Raw genomic sequence first — 17,961 nt, forward strand, 5'->3', positions numbered from 1 at the left:
GGATAGAAAAGTGGCTTGACAGTGGGAGATAGAGGGCGGTGAAGGATTTTTTGGATTGGAGACCTGTGACCAGCAGTGTTCCACAGAGACTGGTGGTTCACTGTTACCTGTCATTTGTATGAACGGTTTGGACAAAAATACAGAAGGCAGGATTAGTAAGTTTGCAGATGACACCAAAATTAGTGGTACAGCATACAGTAAATAAGTTATCTAAGATTACAGAGGGATCTTGATCAGTTTGACCAATTGGCCAAAGAGTGGCAGATGGAGTTTAATTCTGATAAATGTGAGGTACTTCATTTTGGTAAAACAAACCAGGGCATAACTTGTACAGTTAATGGTAGAGCCCTGGGCTGTGTGGTGGAACAGGTGTTCAGGTACATAACTCCTTGAAAATGGTATCACAGGTAGACCCCAGGGTGGTGAAGAAGGTATTGGCACATTTGTTTTTATTGATCAGAACAATCAGTACAGGAGTTGGGACATCATGTTGCAGCTTCGTAAGACATTGCTGAGGCCACTTTTGGAGTACTTACAGTTCTGGTTGCCCTGCTTTAGGAATGACATTCAGAAAATATTTAATCCCAGTGACATCCTTGTAAAGGATTTGAGTTATAGGGAGAGACTGAATCGGCTTGGACCTTTGTCCCTGGAGTGTAGGAGGTTGAGAGGTGACCTTATAGAGGTCTATAAAATCATGAGGACCATAGATAATGCGAGAAGGGGAAGATTTGGAAGGAACCTGAGGGGCAACGTTTTCCATACAGAGGCTGTTGTGTGCATGCAGTAAACTACCAGAGGATGTGATAGATGTAAGTACAGTTAGAAAGTGTAACAGATATTTGGACAAGTGCATGAATAGGAAATGTTTAGAGGGATATGAGCCAAATGCAGGGAAATAGAACAAGTATTTTTGGGAAACCTGATTGGTTTGGAATAGTAGGACCAAAGGGTCTTTTTCTGTGATGTATGACTCTATGATTCTGACTCTATAACCTTGGCTGATCCATCACCACACCCCACTTAACATTTTTTCCCGTGATTTTCCATACAGCTAAACTCCCCCAACCCATCTCACTGGAACAGCTCCCACCTTCCTACAATCTAAAGACCCTTCGAGTTATTGAGTCTGCACTGGTTAACCCAAACCATTACTTTCCTTCCATATTTTTAAATTTTGGACTCTTTACTGAATCTCTCAGGAATGCTGTTTTGAAGCATATCGCTGACATCGGGCATTTGAATGCAATTTGGTTACATCTACTGGACAAATGCCACCTGTTTCGAATACGTTGGATAGATCCCAGCACAGATAGGGTTTAAACAGCAGTACACAGAGACATCAATTGAAAGACAGAGATTTCTTTATCACCGAAATAAAGTTACAGTTTCTTAATAACAAATATTTCACTCAATACAAAAAAAATCTATTTAGGTGTAAATCCATATGTTGCTTGCAGTTCTTCAGATTTACTTTCAGAAAGAAATCTCGCTCATGGTTAATAAGTTTGAGTTTCCCACCAGTCATCAGGATCATAGGTCAGTCCCCAGAAAAGATCAACGCCCAGAAAGATCTCCACCTGAAAAAGTACAGTGAGGTATTGAACAATATAAATGAATCTGAAAATAATTTCAAGGGCATTGTGTAAATCATTACAAACAAACATCAGCCATTTCTCTTCTCATTTTTGCCAGTTTGTTTATAACTGCAATTTCTCACTATCTTTTTCCTAAGCTACATTTGTTATGGATTAGGCCAGACCCCCTCAAAATATTTTAAGGAGGCATCCAAGACTCTATCATTTTCTAATTTTGAACACAGATGTGACGTGGATATTCCAGGTGCAATGCAGCTGGTCAAACCACTTAGCTTTAAGCAAAACAGAGTTTATTTAACACTACAGTTGAAAAATAAACAAAAGAAAACAAAGTACTTGCAGGGCTACATCGTACTTTGCTCAAAAACTGCACGAATTTATGTAAAACTCTGTTATCTCACTTTTTAGATTAGAATCAATCTAAAATTCAGGTCATAGACAGAGAACACAGGGGACTAACACCTTTAACATATTGTCTAGCTATCACCATTGTTAACAGTTAACCCGAGAATGCAACTTTTTAAAAAAAAAGGTTTTGTGATTTACACATGAAAGAAGTGAAACTATCACTGTATTCTAACAGATAAAAGGCTTAACATACAATCAATTTTTCAATGTATAATTTCAGCTACATCACACTGTAAATTTTTGCTATAAATTCTGTGTTACGATCGAGCCCTCCACTATCACCTGATGAAGGAGCGTCGCTCCGAAAGCTAGTGTGCTTCCAATTAAACCTGTTGGACTATAACCTGGTGTTGTGTGATTTTTAACTTTGCACACCCCAGTCCCACACCGGCATCTCCAAATCAAAAGAAAACAGAATTTAGAAGAACTTAACTATTGGAAAACTTAGGTAAAAACAATGACTGCAGATGCTGGAAACCAAATTCTGGATTAGTGGTGCTGGAAGAGCACAGCAGTTCAGGCAGCATCCAAGTAGCTTTGAAATCGATGTTTCGGGCAAAAACCCTTCATCAGGAATAAAGGCAGAGAGCCTGAAGCGTGGAACGATAAACTAGAGGAGGGTGGGGTGGGGAGAAAATAGCATAGATTACAATAGGTGAGTGGGGGAGGGGATGAAGGTGATAGGTTGGGGGGGAGGGTTGAGTGGATAGGTGGAAAAGAAGATAGGCAGGTAGGACAAGTCATGGGGACAGTGCTGAGCTGGAAGTTTGGAGCTAGGGTGAGGTGGGGGAAAGGGGAAATGAGGAAACTGTTGAAGTCCACTTTGATGCCCTGGGGTTGAAGAGTTCCGAGGCGGAAGATGAGGCGTTCTTCCTCCAGGTGTCTGGTGGTGAGGGAGCGGTGGTGAAGGAGGCCCAGGACCTCTATGTCCTCGGCAGAGTGGGAGGGGGAGTTGAAATGCTGGGCCACAGGGCGGTGGGGTTGATTGGTGCGGGTGTCCCGGAGATGTTCCCTAAAGCGCTCTGCTAGGAGGCGCCCAGTCTCCCCAGTGTAGACGAGACCGCACCGGGAGCAACGGATACAATAAATCATATTAGTGGATGTGCAGGTAAAACTTTGGTCGATGTGGAAGGCTCCTTTAGGGCATTGGATGGAGGTGAGGGAGGAGGTGTGTGTGCAGGTTTTGCAGTTCCTGCGGTGGCAGGGGAAAGTGCCAGGATGGGAGGGTGGGTTGTTTGGGGGCGTAGACCTGACCAGGTAGTCACAGAGGGAACGGTCTTTGCGGAAGGCGGAAAGGGGTGGGGAGGGGAATATATCCCTGGTAGTGGGGTCTGTTTGGAGGTGGCGGAAATGTCGGCGGATGATTTGGTTTATGCGTAGGTTGGTAGGGTGGAAGGTGAGCACCAGGGGCGTTCTGTCCTTGTTATGGTTGGAGGGGGAGTCTGAGGGCGGAGGAGTGGGATGTGGACACGATGCATTGGAGGGCATCTTTAGCCACGTGGGAAGGGAAATTGCGGTCTCTAAAGAAGGAGACCATCTGGTGTGTTCTATGGTGGAACTGGTCCTCCTGGGAGCAGATACGGTGGAGGCGGAAGAATTGGGAATATGGGATGGCATTTTTGCAAAAGGTAGGGGTGGGAAGAGGTGTAATCCAGGTAGCTGTGGGAGTCGGTGGGTTTGTAAAAAATGTCAGTGTCAAGTCGGTTATCATTAATGGAGATGGAGAGATGCAGGGAGGGGAGGGAGGTGTCAGAGATGGTCCAGGTAAATTTAAGGTCAGGGTGGAATGTGTTGGTGAAGTTGATGAATTGCTCAACCTCCTTGCTGGAGTCATCAATGTAGCGGAGGAAGAGGTGGGCAGTGTTGCCAGTGTAATTAAGGAAGATCGACTGTTCTATGTAGGCAACAAAGAGACAGGCATAGCTGGGGCCCATACGTGTGCCCATGGCTACCGCTTTGGTCTGGAGGAAGTGGGAGGATTCGAAGGAGAAATTGTTAAGGTTGAGGACCAGTTCGGCCAAACGAATGAGAGTGTCGGTGGAAGGGTACTGTTTGGGACGTCAGGAGAAGAAAAAATGGAGGGCTTGAAGGCCCTGGTCATGGTGGATGGAGGTGTAGAGGGACTGGATATCCATGGTGAAGATGAGGCATTGGGGCCAGGGAAATGCAAGTCTTGGAGGAGGTGGAGGGCGTGAATGGTGTCTCGAACGTATGTGGGGAGTTCCTGGACTAGGGGGGATAGGACAGTGTCGAGGTAGGTAGAGATGAGTTCAGTGGGGCAGGAGCATGCTGAGTCAATGGGTCGGCCAGGGTGGTCAGGCTGTGGATCTTGGGAAGAAGGTAGAACCGGGCAGTGCGGGGTTCCAGGACTATGAGGTTGGAAGCTGTGGGTGGGAGATCTCCTGAGGTGATGACATTCTGTATAGTCTGGGAGATGATGGTTTTGTGATGGGGGGGTGGGGTCATGGTCGAGGGGGTGGTAGGAAGAGGTGTCCTCGAGTTGATGTTTGGCTTCAGCGGTGTAGAGGTCAGTGCACCAGACTACCACTGTGCCCCCTTTGTCCGCTGGCTTGATGGTGAGATTGGGATTGGAGCAGAGGGATTGGAGGGCTGCACGTTGTGAGGGTGAGAGGCTGGAGTGGGGGAGGGGGGTAGACAGGTTGAGGCGGTTAATGTCCCGGCGGCAGTTGGAAATGAAGAGGTCAAGGGCAGGTAATAGGCCAGCGCGGGGTGTCCAGGTGGATGCAGTGTGTTGGAGGTGGGCGAAGGGGTCCTCGGAAGGTGGGCGGGAGTCCTGATTGTGAAAGTAAGCTCGGAGGCAGAGGCGACGGAAGAATTGTTCGACATCATGGCGTGTATTAAATTCATTGATGCGTGGACGGAGGGGGATGAAGGTGAGTCCTTTGCTGAGGACTGATTGTTCGTCCTCAGTGAGGGGAAGGTCTGGAGGGATGGTGAAAACTCGGCAGGGCTGGGAGCTGGGATCTGGTGTGGGTGTGGAGCTGGGAGGGGGGGCAGAGCCAGTAACTGGAGTGGGTGTGATGGTGGGGGGAATGGGGGTGGAGTCATGATCAGGGTTGGTGTTCCTCTCAGGGTTCGGGGGGGGGGGGCGGTAATGGTGACAGTGGGATCTGTGGGGGGGTGTGTCAGCAGAATGCAGGTGAGTGGGGCACACGTATGGGCCCCAGCTATGCCTGTCTCTTTGTTGGCTATGTAGAACAGTCGATCTTCTGTAATTACACCGGCACCACTCCCCACCTCTTCCTCCGCTACATTGATGACTGCATTGGCGCCACCTCGTGCTCCCGCGAGATAGTTGAGCAATTCATCAACTTCACCAACACATTCCACCCTGACCTTAAATTAACCTGGATCATCTCTGATACCTCCCTCCCCTTCCTGGACCTCTCCATCTCCATTAATGACAACCGACTTGACACTGACATCTTTTACAAACCCACCGACTCCCACAGCTACCTGGATTACACCTCTTCCCACCCCTACCTCTTGCAAAAATGCCATCCCGTATTCCCAATTCCTCCGCCTCCGCCGGATCTGCTCCCAGGAGGACCGGTTCCACCATAGAACACACCAGATGGCCGCCTTCTTTAGAGACCACAATTTCCCTTCCCACGTGGTTAAAGATGCCCTCCAACGCATCTCGTCCACATCCCGCACCTCCGTCCTCAGACCCCACCCCTCCAACCGTAACAAGGACAGAACGTCCCTGGTGCTCACCTTCGGGGAAAGCAGCAGTAACCAGATTGGTGGCACTACGACGGACTCTGGGGCACAACGGGCAAGGGTAAAGGGAAGCAGGACCTTAGTGATAGGAGACTCGATAGTTAGAGGGACAGATCGGAAATTCTGTGACCACAAATGGGAATCCAGGATGGTGTGTCAGTTCCTGGGCACCAGGGTCCAGGATGTCTCAGACTGTAGAACGCTGTCAAGGGGAGGGGGTGAGCAGCTAGAAGTCATTGTGCATGATGCACAAATGACATGGGTAGAAACAAGGATGAGATCCAGCAGATTGATTACAGAAAGCTAGGAAAAATGTTAAAAAACCAGGACCTTGACAGTGGTAATGTCTGGATTACTTCCAGTGCCACGTGTTGGTGAGGGTAAGAACAGGAGGATATGGCAGATGAATACACGGCTAAAGAATTGGTGCGGGGGGCAGGAATTCAGATGGTTAGATCATTGGGACCTTTTCTGCGGCAGAGGTGGCCTGTTCAAGACGATTGAGTTGCACCTTAACTGGAGGAGGACCATTATTCTGGCGGGCAGATTTGCTAGTGCTAATGCCCCCTTTTCATCCTCCTGATTTCCTTCTTCAGTAAACTTCTGTATTCCCTATATACCTCCAGAGATTCCCTTGAGCCATGCTTCCTTTTTTCTTGGTCAAGGCCTCAATATCTCGCCATCCAGGGTTCCTTAATCCTGCCAACCCTTTTCTCTCTCCATCCAGCTACCCTACCCCAAATCCCATGCGATTTAGATCTGCCATGTGTGACGTCACCTTATTAAAGTCCATATAAACTACATCTGCAGCCCTTCCTTCATCAATAATCCTTGTCACCCCTTCACAAAATTCAAAATCACACAACACCAGGTTATAATTCAACAGGTTTATTTGGAAGTACCAGCTTTCAGAGCACTGCTCCTTCATCATGTAGTGCTCTAGAAGCTTGTACTTCCAAATACATCTGTAGGACTATAACCGGGCGTTGTGCGATTTTTAACTTTATCCATCCCAATCCAACACTGACACCTTCTCTTCAAAAAATTCAATCAGTTTGGTGAGACATGACCATCCCCGCACAAAACCATGCTGCCTGTTACCAACCAGTCCATTTTATTCCTAATGTGCATATCTTGTCCTTCAGCATCTTCTCCAAGAGCTTCCCCATGACAGACAGCAGGCTCACTGGCGTTAAACTTCCTGCATTATCTCTGCCTACTTTGTTAAACAAGGGAACAACAATGGCTAATCTCCAGTCCTCTGGAACCTCGTCTGTGGTCAAAGAAGATATTAAGATATCTGCTATTTCTTCCCTTGCCTTTCGCGTTTAACCTGGGAATGAGCCCAGCTAGCCCTGGGGACTTATCCACTTTGATGCAATTTAAGAAACCAAAACTTCCTCCTTCAATATACTGACATTCTTTAGGTATTCACACATCATCCCTGACCTCAGCATCAGTCATTTCCTTGTCCTTGGTGAATATTGATACAAATTATTCATTATGGATCCCTCCTACTTAGTCATAAGAGTCATAGAGATGTACAGCAAGAAAACGGACCCTTCAGTCAACTCAACCATGCCAACCAGGTATCCTAAATTAGTCTAGTACCATTTGGCAGCATTTGGCCCTTTTCCCTGTAAACCCTTCCTAATCATATATCCATCCAGATGCCTTTTAAATGTGGACTCCCCCAGCCCAGGGAAAAGACCTATTTGCTCTATCCATGCCCCTCATGATTTTATAAACCTCTATAAGGTCATCCCTCAGCCTCTGATGCTCCAGAGAAACAGCCCAGTCTACTCAGCCTCTCCCTATAGCTGAAATCATCCAACCCTGGCAACATCCTTGTAAATCTTTTGTGAACCATTTCAAGTTTCACAACATCCTACCAATAGGAAGGAGACCAGAATTGCACAGAGTATACCAAAGGTGGGCTAACTTCCTGTGGCTCCACACATAATTTCCCTCTTTTATCCTTGAGTGGGCCTAATATGTCCCTTGCTACCCTCTTTTGTTTAATATATGCATAAAAAACCTTGGGATTCTCCTTGACTCTGTTCACTAAAGACATTCCATGCCCTCTTTTAGTCTTCCTAATTCCGCTTTTAAATTTCTTCAAAATGTCTCCATATCCCTTAAGGGCTTTGTCAGTTTGTAACTGCTTAGACCTGTTATATGCTTCATTTTTCCTTTTGACTAAGTTTACAATTTCCCTTGTCATCCATGGTTCCCCAAAATGTCTGTTTAAATTCAAGAAATGTGAATCAACTCTGCCCAATGTGATTAACTCCACATTATTGTCCAAAACTAGAATGAAAATAGATTTCTTCTTAACTAGTACTAGACTAAAATGAAACTGGAGTTTCATAGGTATGACTGCAGGAGAGCAATATGTGATTTTTATGTAAAGATACTGTAGATATAGGCTAGATACATTCCAACATTGGTGAAAGATAAGGGAGGTGCAGCTAGTGGGACAAAAAATAAAGGTGTATGAGCACATTAGGCAAATTATTCAAGTGAGAACCAGGGCAAATACAATCAACCAGGAGGGGAGGTGAAGAGAAATCTAAATCTAGCTAACATGATGTAGGAACACAGGTGGGCCACTCGCCCCCTCTCCACCCCCTCACCTTAAGTTTGTTTCTCCCACTTGATAAGATCATAACTGATGTGATTAGAATCTCAAATCCTTCCCTTTCTCTCCTGAGCAGCTAATGGCCAGAACATTCTCATTTTTCCTTTATTGCCTTGTGTAAGCCATGTCTCAACATGGTCCCCAAGTGATACTCCGATGTGGTGACTGGTGCATTTAATATTCCAGACATACTTTCCATTGGCAGAGTAGGATGTTTTAGTATAGTGTGTAACGTGGAAGAGGGAACAAGGAGCTGAGTATACATTCTCAGTGTATTCTGGTACTTACCCTGACAGCTGCTGCATTCACAGCTGAGAATTACGGGCAGAACAATAGGCTCCACATCTCCATTGTCACATTGCAAATTCATGAACTGTACTGGCCGTTCAGGATCAAGCCGATAACTGCAGCAATCACAGACACTCTGCAGGTAAGGCTCCTGCAACATATATATCAAAAGAAAGTGACGATCAGATGCTGGAGACCAGAGTAAAGAGTGTGGTGCTGGAAAAGCACAGCAGGTCAGGCAGCATCCGAAGAACAGGAAAATCGACACCTCTGGTATAAGGCCTTCATCAGGAATGCGTCCATGTGGGATCAGTCGGTTTGGTAGGCAGGTACTGAGGAAGGAAATGAGGCTGTGGTAGTGAGTCTGTTTCAGGCTGTGGCTGAAAAGCTTCAGGGTAGAGGGGATGACCTGAGGGGGAGGGGGGGAGGTTCAGTGACGAAGGCCTTATGCCCAAAATGACAATTCGCCTGCTCCTCGGAAGCTGCCTGACCTGCTGTGCTTTTCCAGCACCAGACTCTCGATAACATGTACAAATCAGTTGTATTCAGACATAAAACATGACTGTTTCAAAACCTGTTTATTTGATGCAGATGTAACTGAAAGCTCTATTTATTGCTGACAGAACAGTTAAGAGTCAACCACATGTTTGAGGGTCTGGAGTCATGTAGACCAGACCAGCAATTTTTAATTTAGCCCTAGCTCCTCATATTCCCTCAGCAAAGCATCTTTTTCCTTTTTCTAATGATTTCATTGGTATCTACATGAGCCACAATAACTGGATCTTTCCCCTCCCACTCCAAGTTCCTCTGGAGCTCAGATGAGATATCCTGAACCTGGGCACCAGATGGACAACACAGCCTCCAGGACTCCAGATCTTGGCCACAGAGAACGGTGACTATTCCCACGACTATACTATCCCTGATTTACAACTATGTTTCTCTCCCCTTCCCCACCCCCAAATTGCGCCTTGTACCATGGTGCTGTGGTCAGTTTGCTCATCCTCCCTACAGCATCTGCTCTCCTCCACACAGAGAGCAAGAATCTTAAACCTATTTGACAAGCTCAAGGGCTGAGGCTCCTTCAGCATTACCTCCTACATCCTCCACTTGCCTCTCTTGTAGTCACACTCTCCTGAAACACGGCATCCAGATAACTCTCCCTCTCCCTAATGTGTTACAGTGCTCGAAGCTCAGGCTCCAGCTCATCAACACTGAAATGGAGTTCCTCAAACTACCAATCCTTATGTCAGATGTGGTCGCTATGAGCCGCAGTGGGGTCCACCAGTTCCCACATCATGCAGGTACAACACATGGCCTAGCCCGGTACCTCTATTGATTTAATTCTTAATTTACCTTTTTTAAAAAAATTCTTACTCGTATTTTAGTTTGTAACCTTTAAGTATTTCCCTATTTACCTTCAATCTGAAGAGTAACCTTAGTAACTATTACTAAGCAATGAATGTACAGTTTTCCTCAGCTTCCTAACCTACAGACCGCAATTAGGGAAGATAGACAGTAGATAATCCTCAACACTGACACCCCACATGGATGTGTACTGAGCTTGCTACTGTACTGCCTATACACCATAACTGTGTAACCAAATTCCATATGAATGACATTTACAAGTTTGCTGATGACACCACTGTGGTAGGATGGATATCAAACAACAGTGAGTCAGAAGGAGGTAAAGTGCTTGGTGTCATGGTGCAATGATAATAGTTTCAATGTCGGCAAAATACAAGGACTGATTGTTGACTTCAAGAAGGAAGGAGGAGGACACACCCTTACCCAGATCAATAGAACTGATGTGGAGAGGGCCAAAAGCATCAAGTTCCAAGGAGTGGTGATAACCGACCATCTATCCTGGTCGTCCTATGTAGATGTGATAGTCAAGAAGGCACAACGCTGTCTCTACTTCCTCAGGAGGCTTGGAAATTTGGCACATCCATAAGTACCCTCACCAGCTTTTACAGATGTACTGTAGAAAGTACTCTGTCTGGGTGTAACACTGCTTGGTAAGGCAATTGCTCTGCCCAGGACATTAAGAAACTACAGAAAGTTGTGAACATGGCCCAGACCATCACACAAGGCAACCTCCCATCCATGGCCTCCACTTACATGTCTCATTGCTGTGGAAAGGCAGCCATCATCAAAGACTCCTCCCACTCTGGTAATACTCTCTTTCAACCTCTTCCATCAGACAGAAGATACAGAAATTTGAACATATGCACCAACAGGTTCAAGAACAGCTTTTTCCCTGCTGTAATTAGAGTGCTGAATGGATCTCTCTAATTTCAAATGATGTTGATCTTGCTGATGTTGATTTCACTTTGAGCACCTTCTGTGCAGTGTAACCTTGTATATCTCACTCTGTCTAAGCTTCCTATGATCTGTATGTCCTTGTTTGCTATGAGCTGCCTGTACTGCTCACAAAACAAAACTTTTCACAGTACTTTGGTTTTGACTACAATAAATCAAATCATATTCCTCTTTTTTTTGTGCTGGATCCTTAATCTTAGGTTTCAGTTTATCCTGTAAAAAGACCTCATAAACTATGAGCTAAAAAAACACCTCTTCCCCTCTGCACCAAATTCCCTCGCTGCCTCCAAATTCCCTGAAATACTTCTCATTCAGACAGTGGCTCCAGATGTCATCTCTCCTTCCTGTTCATGCGAAGCTTACTGAAATGCTCTCCCACTGACACTTGATTCACTTAACCCACCTCATTTCCAAGGACCAGGTCCAAACATGCATCGTTCCTGTTGAACTGGACACATGGTGCTGTAGGAAACTCTCCTGAACACAGTCCTGGAACACTTTCTCCTTGCTCCTCTTTACACTACCAGTATCCTACAGTATATTTGAATAACTGAAGTCCTCCCTTATAACTACTCCATAATGTTAACATTTCCCTCATATTTCCTTATAGATTTGTTGAGTACCAAGAGAGTAAGGAAAGGCTGAACGGTCTTTACTTTAATACTAAGAGTGTAATAGGTAAGGTGGCTTAATGTTGTGGATTGACACATTGTTGCTATCACATAAACATGGCTGAGTGAAGGGCTAGACTGGCAACTCAACATCTTTAGGTGAGACAGAGGAGAGATGACATCTTGGAAGGTCCTCCAATGAGGCTGTGTGGGTAGAACTTAGAAACGTTGAGGAGCAGCCAATTTACTGGAAGTATATTAGGCTCCCAATAGGTCAGCGAGAAATAAAGGAGCAAATATGTAGACAGTTCACAGAGGTGTGTTAGAGCAATAATCAGTTCATTATACTCAGGGATTTAGACTTTCCCCAATGTAAATTGGGATAGTCACAGTGTGAAGGATTTAGAGGGAGCAGAGTTCTTGAAATGTATCCAAGGCAGTTTTTTGCATCAATATACAGAAGGCCCAACAGGGGACAGTGTAGTGCTGGATCTGGTCTGTGGAAAGAAACCAGATAAGTGTTTGATGTGGCAGTTGGCGGGCATTTTAGCAATAGTGACCACAACATAGTGCAGTTCAAATTTATTCTGGACAAGGAAAAAGATGGCCTGCAAAAGATGGCTTTGGAAGGCACAAATTATTAAAATAAAGCAGGATCTGACCACAGTAGACAGGGAATAGCTGCTTATAGGTAATGTTATGGTTGAGCAAGGGAGAGGGGGTAGGGAGAGCATTCAAAATGAGCTGGGAGAGTGTAGGTCCAACATGTTTCCTTTTGGGGGAAATGTAGCAGCAATACGTCCAGACATTCCTGGATATCCAGGACAATTCAGGATTGGATGAGGAAGAAGAAAAGAGCTATTAGCAAGCCCAGATGGAGCAATTCAGTTGTGGCCCTTCAGAAATACAATAACTTCAGAAGGGACCTTGAGAAAGCAATTAGAAGAGCAAAAAGGAGGCATGAGAAAGGATATTATGAACAAGATTAGGGAGAATCCCAAGATACTTCATAAATACTAAATTACATTAAAGGGAAGCGGTTAAGCAGGGAAAGAGCAGGGACCATTAGGGACCAAGGGGGCAGCCTATGAGTGAAGCGCAGGATATTGGAAGGATGTTGAGTGAATGCTTCTCTTTGATCTTCATACAAAAGGAAGAGAACGTAGGTACAGAATTCAGGAACAGAGACTGTGAGGAACTTGCACAGCTTCACATGAGAAATGGGAATGTATTAAAGGCTCTTGTGGGCTTAAAGACAAAAAACTGTAGATGATGGAATCCAAAATAGACAGGCAGGAAGCTGGAAGAACACAGCGAGGCAGGCAGCATCAGGAGGGGAAGGAACACAGCGAGGCAGGCAGCATCAGGAGGGAGGGGAACACAGCGAGGCAGGCAGCATCAGGAGGGGAAGGAACACAGCGAGGCAGGCAGCATCAGGAGGGAGGGGAACACAGCGAGGCAGGCAGCATCAGGAGGGGGAGGAACACAGCGAGGCAGGCAGCATCAGGAGGGGAAGGAACACAGCGAGGCAGGCAGCATCAGGAGGGAGGGGAACACAGTGAGGCAGGCAGCATCAGGAGGGGTAGGAACACAGCGAGGCAGGCAGCATCAGGAGGGAGGGGAACACAGCGAGGCAGGCAGCATCAGGAGGGAGGGGAACACAGCGAGGCAGGCAGCATCAGGAGGGGGAGGAACACAGCGAGGCAGGCAGCATCAGGAAGGAGGGGAACACAGCGAGGCAGGCAGCATCAGGAGGGGGAGGAACAGCGAGGCAGGCAGCATCAGGAGGGGGAGGAACACAGCAAGGCAGGCAGCATCAGGAGAGGGAGGAACACAGCGAGGCAGGCAGCATCAGGAGGGACAGAATTTAACATTTCCCTTCTTCAGGACTGGGGGTGGGTGTGGAGAGAGCTGCAGATAAAGGGGATGGTGGGGGGAGGGTGTGAAGTGGGCATAGGTGAAGACAGGTAGAGGGTATGACCTAGTTGATTAGTGGGAGAAATGAATCTAGTTGGTGGCAGGAAGCAGTGGAAGGGATGGGGAGGAGCTGGGAAGGGAGTCAGGGATGGGGAGGGAAGTTATTTGAAATTGGAGAGCTCAATGTTAAGTCAATCAGGCTGTAGGCTGCCCTGGCAGAAGATGAGGTGCTGTTCCTCCAATTTGCACTGTGGCTCATTTTGGCAATGGAGGAGGCCAAGGATGGTCATGTCAGAAAGGGAGTGGGAAGGGGAATTGAAATGAGCGGTGACTGGAAGAGCTGGTTGGCCCCTGTGGGCCTGGCTGAGATGCTCGTTGAACCGTTCCCTAAGTTTATGTTGGGCCTCCCCGATGTAGAGAAGGCCACATTGGGAGCATCTGATGCAGTACACTAGGTTGGAAGAGAGGTGAGTGAACCTCTGTCTCACCTGGAAGGACTGTTAGGCTTAAAAACAGACAGTTTCTCCAGGCCTGGATGAATTATATCCCAGGCTGCTGCAGGAGGTGAGGCAAGAAATTGCAGGGGCTCTGACACAAATATTTTTTTCGTCTCTGGCCGGAGGATGTACCAGAGGACTGGAGGATGGCAAAACTTTTTAAGAAGGGTGGTAGAGAATCACAGATACATACAGTGCAGAAAAGGCCCTTTGAGCCATCAAGCCTGCACTGACATAACCACCAGTAAAGGTGCGCTAATACCAATTTCCTGCACTTTCCCATATCCTTGAAGGTTATGACATTTGAAGTGCTTATTCAAATTCAGAGGAATCTCGATTATCCGAATGAGATGGGTGGGCAGTATTTCGTTTGGATAATTGAGTATTCAGGTAACTGATATTCTGAAGAAAACAATCCAAACCTACCTAGTCTCTCCTTGTAGCTCAATTTCTCCATCTGAGGCAACATCCTGGTGAACCTGCTCCCTATCCCCTATCATGCTATTACATCCTTCTCATAGTGAGGTGACCAGAACTGCATACAGTGCCCCAGCTGTGGCCTGGCCAATGCACTGAATCCAGTTTTGCCAGGGATCCTTGATGCCACTAAGTGCAGCCTTGGTGTCAAGGGCTGTCACTTTAATCTCCTCTCTGGAACTCAGCTCTTCTGGGGGAACCCAAACTGGGCATCACTGAGCAGGTTATTGCTGAGCAGGTGCATCTTGATAGCACTGTTGATGACACCTTCCATCACTTTACCGATGATCGAAAGGAGATTAATGGGGCAGTAACTGGCTGGGTTGGATGTGTCCTGCTTTTTATGTACAGGACATACCTGGACAGTTTTCTAAATTGTGGATAGATACCAGCGTTATAACTGTACTGGAACAGCTTGGCTAGGGGAGCAGCACATTCTGGAGCACAAGTCCTCAGCACTATTGCTGAAATATTGTCAGAGCCCATAGCTTTTGCAATATCCGGTGCTTCCAGGTGCCTCTTAATATATCACATGTATTGAATGGAATTGGCTGAAGTTGGTATCAGTCATGCTGAGGGCCTCTGGAAGAGGCCAAGGTGGATCATCTACTCTGCACTTCTAGGCAAAAGTGAGGACTGCAGATGCTGGAAACTAAAGTTTAGATTAGAGTGGTGCTGGAAAAGCACAGCAGGTCAGGCAGCATCCGAGGAGCAGGAAAATCGACGGTTTGGGCAAAAGCCCTTCATCAGGAATAGAGGCCAGGAGCCTCCAGGGTGGAGAGATAAACTCTGCACTTCTGGCTGAAGATTGCTGTGAAAAGTTCAGTTTTATCTTTTGCACTGATGTGCTGGGCTCATATCTTCCCAATCTCCTCTTTAACAATATACACTTCTTCTACGGCATGATGACTAGAGAATTAAAATTTGACAAAGGATGAAGGTATTGAGCATCGACAACACTTTATTTCCTCTTAACTCCAGAGGAATGTCTGTCTTTTGACCAAATGGCATGACATATTCATGGAGAGATTCTGTACACACTAGTATTGTTACACTTCATGTTGCGCTATAGGTAATTTCAGTATTAAGATGTATCCCACAGAAACAAGGCGAAAGTGAGTACTGTAGATGCTGAAGATCAGAGTCAAGATTATTGTGATGCTGGAAAAGCACAGCAGGTCAGGCAGCATCTGAGGAGCAGGAAAATCAATGCTTTGGGCAAAAGCCCTTCATCAGGAATGAGGATGATAAAGGGCTTTTGCCCAAAATGTCAATTTTCCTGCTCCTTGGATGCTGCCTGACCTGCTGTGCTTTTCCAGCACGACTCTAATCTTGACCTCCAAAAAGACCCCACCACCAGGGATATATTTCCCTCCCCACCCCTTTCTGCCTTCCGCAAAGACCGTTCCCTCCGTGATTACCTGGTCAGGTCCACATCCCCCTATGACCCACCCTCCTATTCTGGCACTTTCCCCTGCTACTGCAGGAACTGTAAAACCTGTGCCCACACCTCTATCCAAGGCCCTAAAGGAGCCTTCCACATCCATCAAAGTTTTACCTGCACATCCACTAATATCATTTATTGTATCTGTTGCTCCCGATGTGGTCTCCTCTACATTGGGGAGACAGGGCGCCTCCTAGCAGAGTGCTTTAGGGAACATCTCCGAGACACCCGCACCAATCAACCAAACCGCCCCGTGGCCCAACATTTCAACTCCACCTCCCACTGTGCCGAGGACATGGAGGTCCTGGGCCTCTATCACCGCTGCTCCCTCACCACCAGATGCCTGGAGGAAGAACGCCTCATCTGCTGCCTCGGAACACTTCAACCCCAGGGCATCAATGTGGACTTCAACAGCTTCCTCATTTCCCCTTCCCCCACCTCATCCTAGTTTCAAACTTCCAGCTCAGTAACTGTTTCCTTGACTTGTCCGGACTTGTCCTACCTGCCTATGTCCTTTTCCACCTATCCACTCCACCCTCTCCTCCTTGACCTATCACCTTAATCTCCTCCCCCACTCACCCATTGTACTCTGTGCTACTCTCTCCCCACCCCCACCCTCCTCTGGTTTATCTCTCCACGCTTCAGGCTCACTGCCTTTATTCCTGATGAAGGGCTTTTGCCCGAAACGTCGATTTCGCTGCTCGTTGGATGCTGCCTGAACTGCTGTGCTCATCCAGCACCACTAATCCAGTATTTGATTTTCAGCATCTGCAGTCATTGTTTTTACCTTGTTGATTTTAACCCTACTGCGAATCCTCTTGCGAGGATGCCTGCCTTGAAGAAGTTTTCCTCCTCTCTCTACAAGAATCTCAGGGAGTCCCTCTCCCACTGCAACTCCCAGGTCATTTCCTCTGCTCTGAAGCTCTTCAACCATGTTGTGAAACAAACTCGGTACCACAGCCACATTTGCTTCCTCAGTGCATGCCTCCGTAACCAACTCATCCCACACGGACTCCGGACCACCTTTAAACCAGCAGAGTTCGGACGCGAACAGGACAAACAGTACAGACTACAGATTCAAAAACACCAGCAACAGTTCTCCTTCAAGATCCTCCGCTCCACGCTTGCAGCAATTCGCCATCACCTAACCTCTCTCCAGTGAGGCCTGCCTCAGCTGAGGGCCACACTCTCTCAGAATTGCAAAGGACCCACTCTGTACTACATCCTCAGGAGAATTCATACTCTCAACAAACAGTATTTCAATTCCATCTCAAACATTAAAAACTGTAAGTACAACAAACTTTTACCCACACACCTCCATAACCAGCGCTCCTCAAACATCCCAGAAGATTCCCCTGGCCTCGGAAACGCCATTAGCCATGCGGCTGACACAGCTACCACCCCCACGCTGAGTGATGATGTCACTTCCGCCCACATCATGGCCACTCCCACAGCCACTTCCGGCCCTCACATCATCGCTGATGCCACATGCTCAGTGACTCCCGCCACCCCTACTGCCATGGTCACCACCACTTCCGCCCCCACCAGCGTCACTCACCTGCATTCTGCTGACACGCCCCCCCACAGACCCCACTGTCACTATCCCCACCCCCCAGAACCCCGAGGGGAACATTACCACAGCTCATGCCTCCACCCCCATTCCCCTCACCATCACACCCACTCCAGGTACTGTCTCCGACCCCACTCCCAGCTCCACACCCACACCAGATCCCAGCTCCCGGCCCTGCCGAGTTTTCACCATCCCTCCAGACCTCCCACTCACTGAGGACGAACGATCAGTCCTCAGCAAAGGACTCACCTTAGAACATAGAACATAGAACATAGAACAATACAGCACTGAACAGGCCCTTCGGCCCACGATGTTGTGCCGAACTTCTATCCTAGATTAAGCATCCATCCATGTACCTATCCAAATGCCGCTTAAAGGTCGCCAATGATTCTGACTCTACCACTCCCACGGGCAGCGCATTTCATGCCCCCACCACTCTCTGGGTAA

The 17,961-nt window shown here is 47.1% G+C and overlaps 1 protein-coding gene across 1 annotated transcript in view; it reads right to left on the reverse strand.

The window, feature by feature from the left end:
• Positions 1-1,375: 1,375 nt before the first annotated feature.
• LOC140476820 (SCO-spondin-like) overlaps positions 1,376-17,961 on the reverse strand; it is a 354,974-nt gene continuing 338,388 nt past the window's right edge. Inside the window, exons 67-68 of the mRNA XM_072569613.1 lie at positions 8,680-8,830; positions 1,376-1,580 (exon numbers count right to left, since the gene is read on the reverse strand). Of these exons, the coding sequence (XP_072425714.1) occupies positions 1,558-1,580; positions 8,680-8,830 (174 nt within the window). The 3' untranslated portion in view covers positions 1,376-1,557. The remainder of the gene's footprint in view (positions 1,581-8,679; positions 8,831-17,961) is intronic.

Source organism: Chiloscyllium punctatum, chromosome 5, assembly GCF_047496795.1.
Source record: "Chiloscyllium punctatum isolate Juve2018m chromosome 5, sChiPun1.3, whole genome shotgun sequence".
Taxonomy (NCBI): domain Eukaryota; kingdom Metazoa; phylum Chordata; class Chondrichthyes; order Orectolobiformes; family Hemiscylliidae; genus Chiloscyllium; species Chiloscyllium punctatum.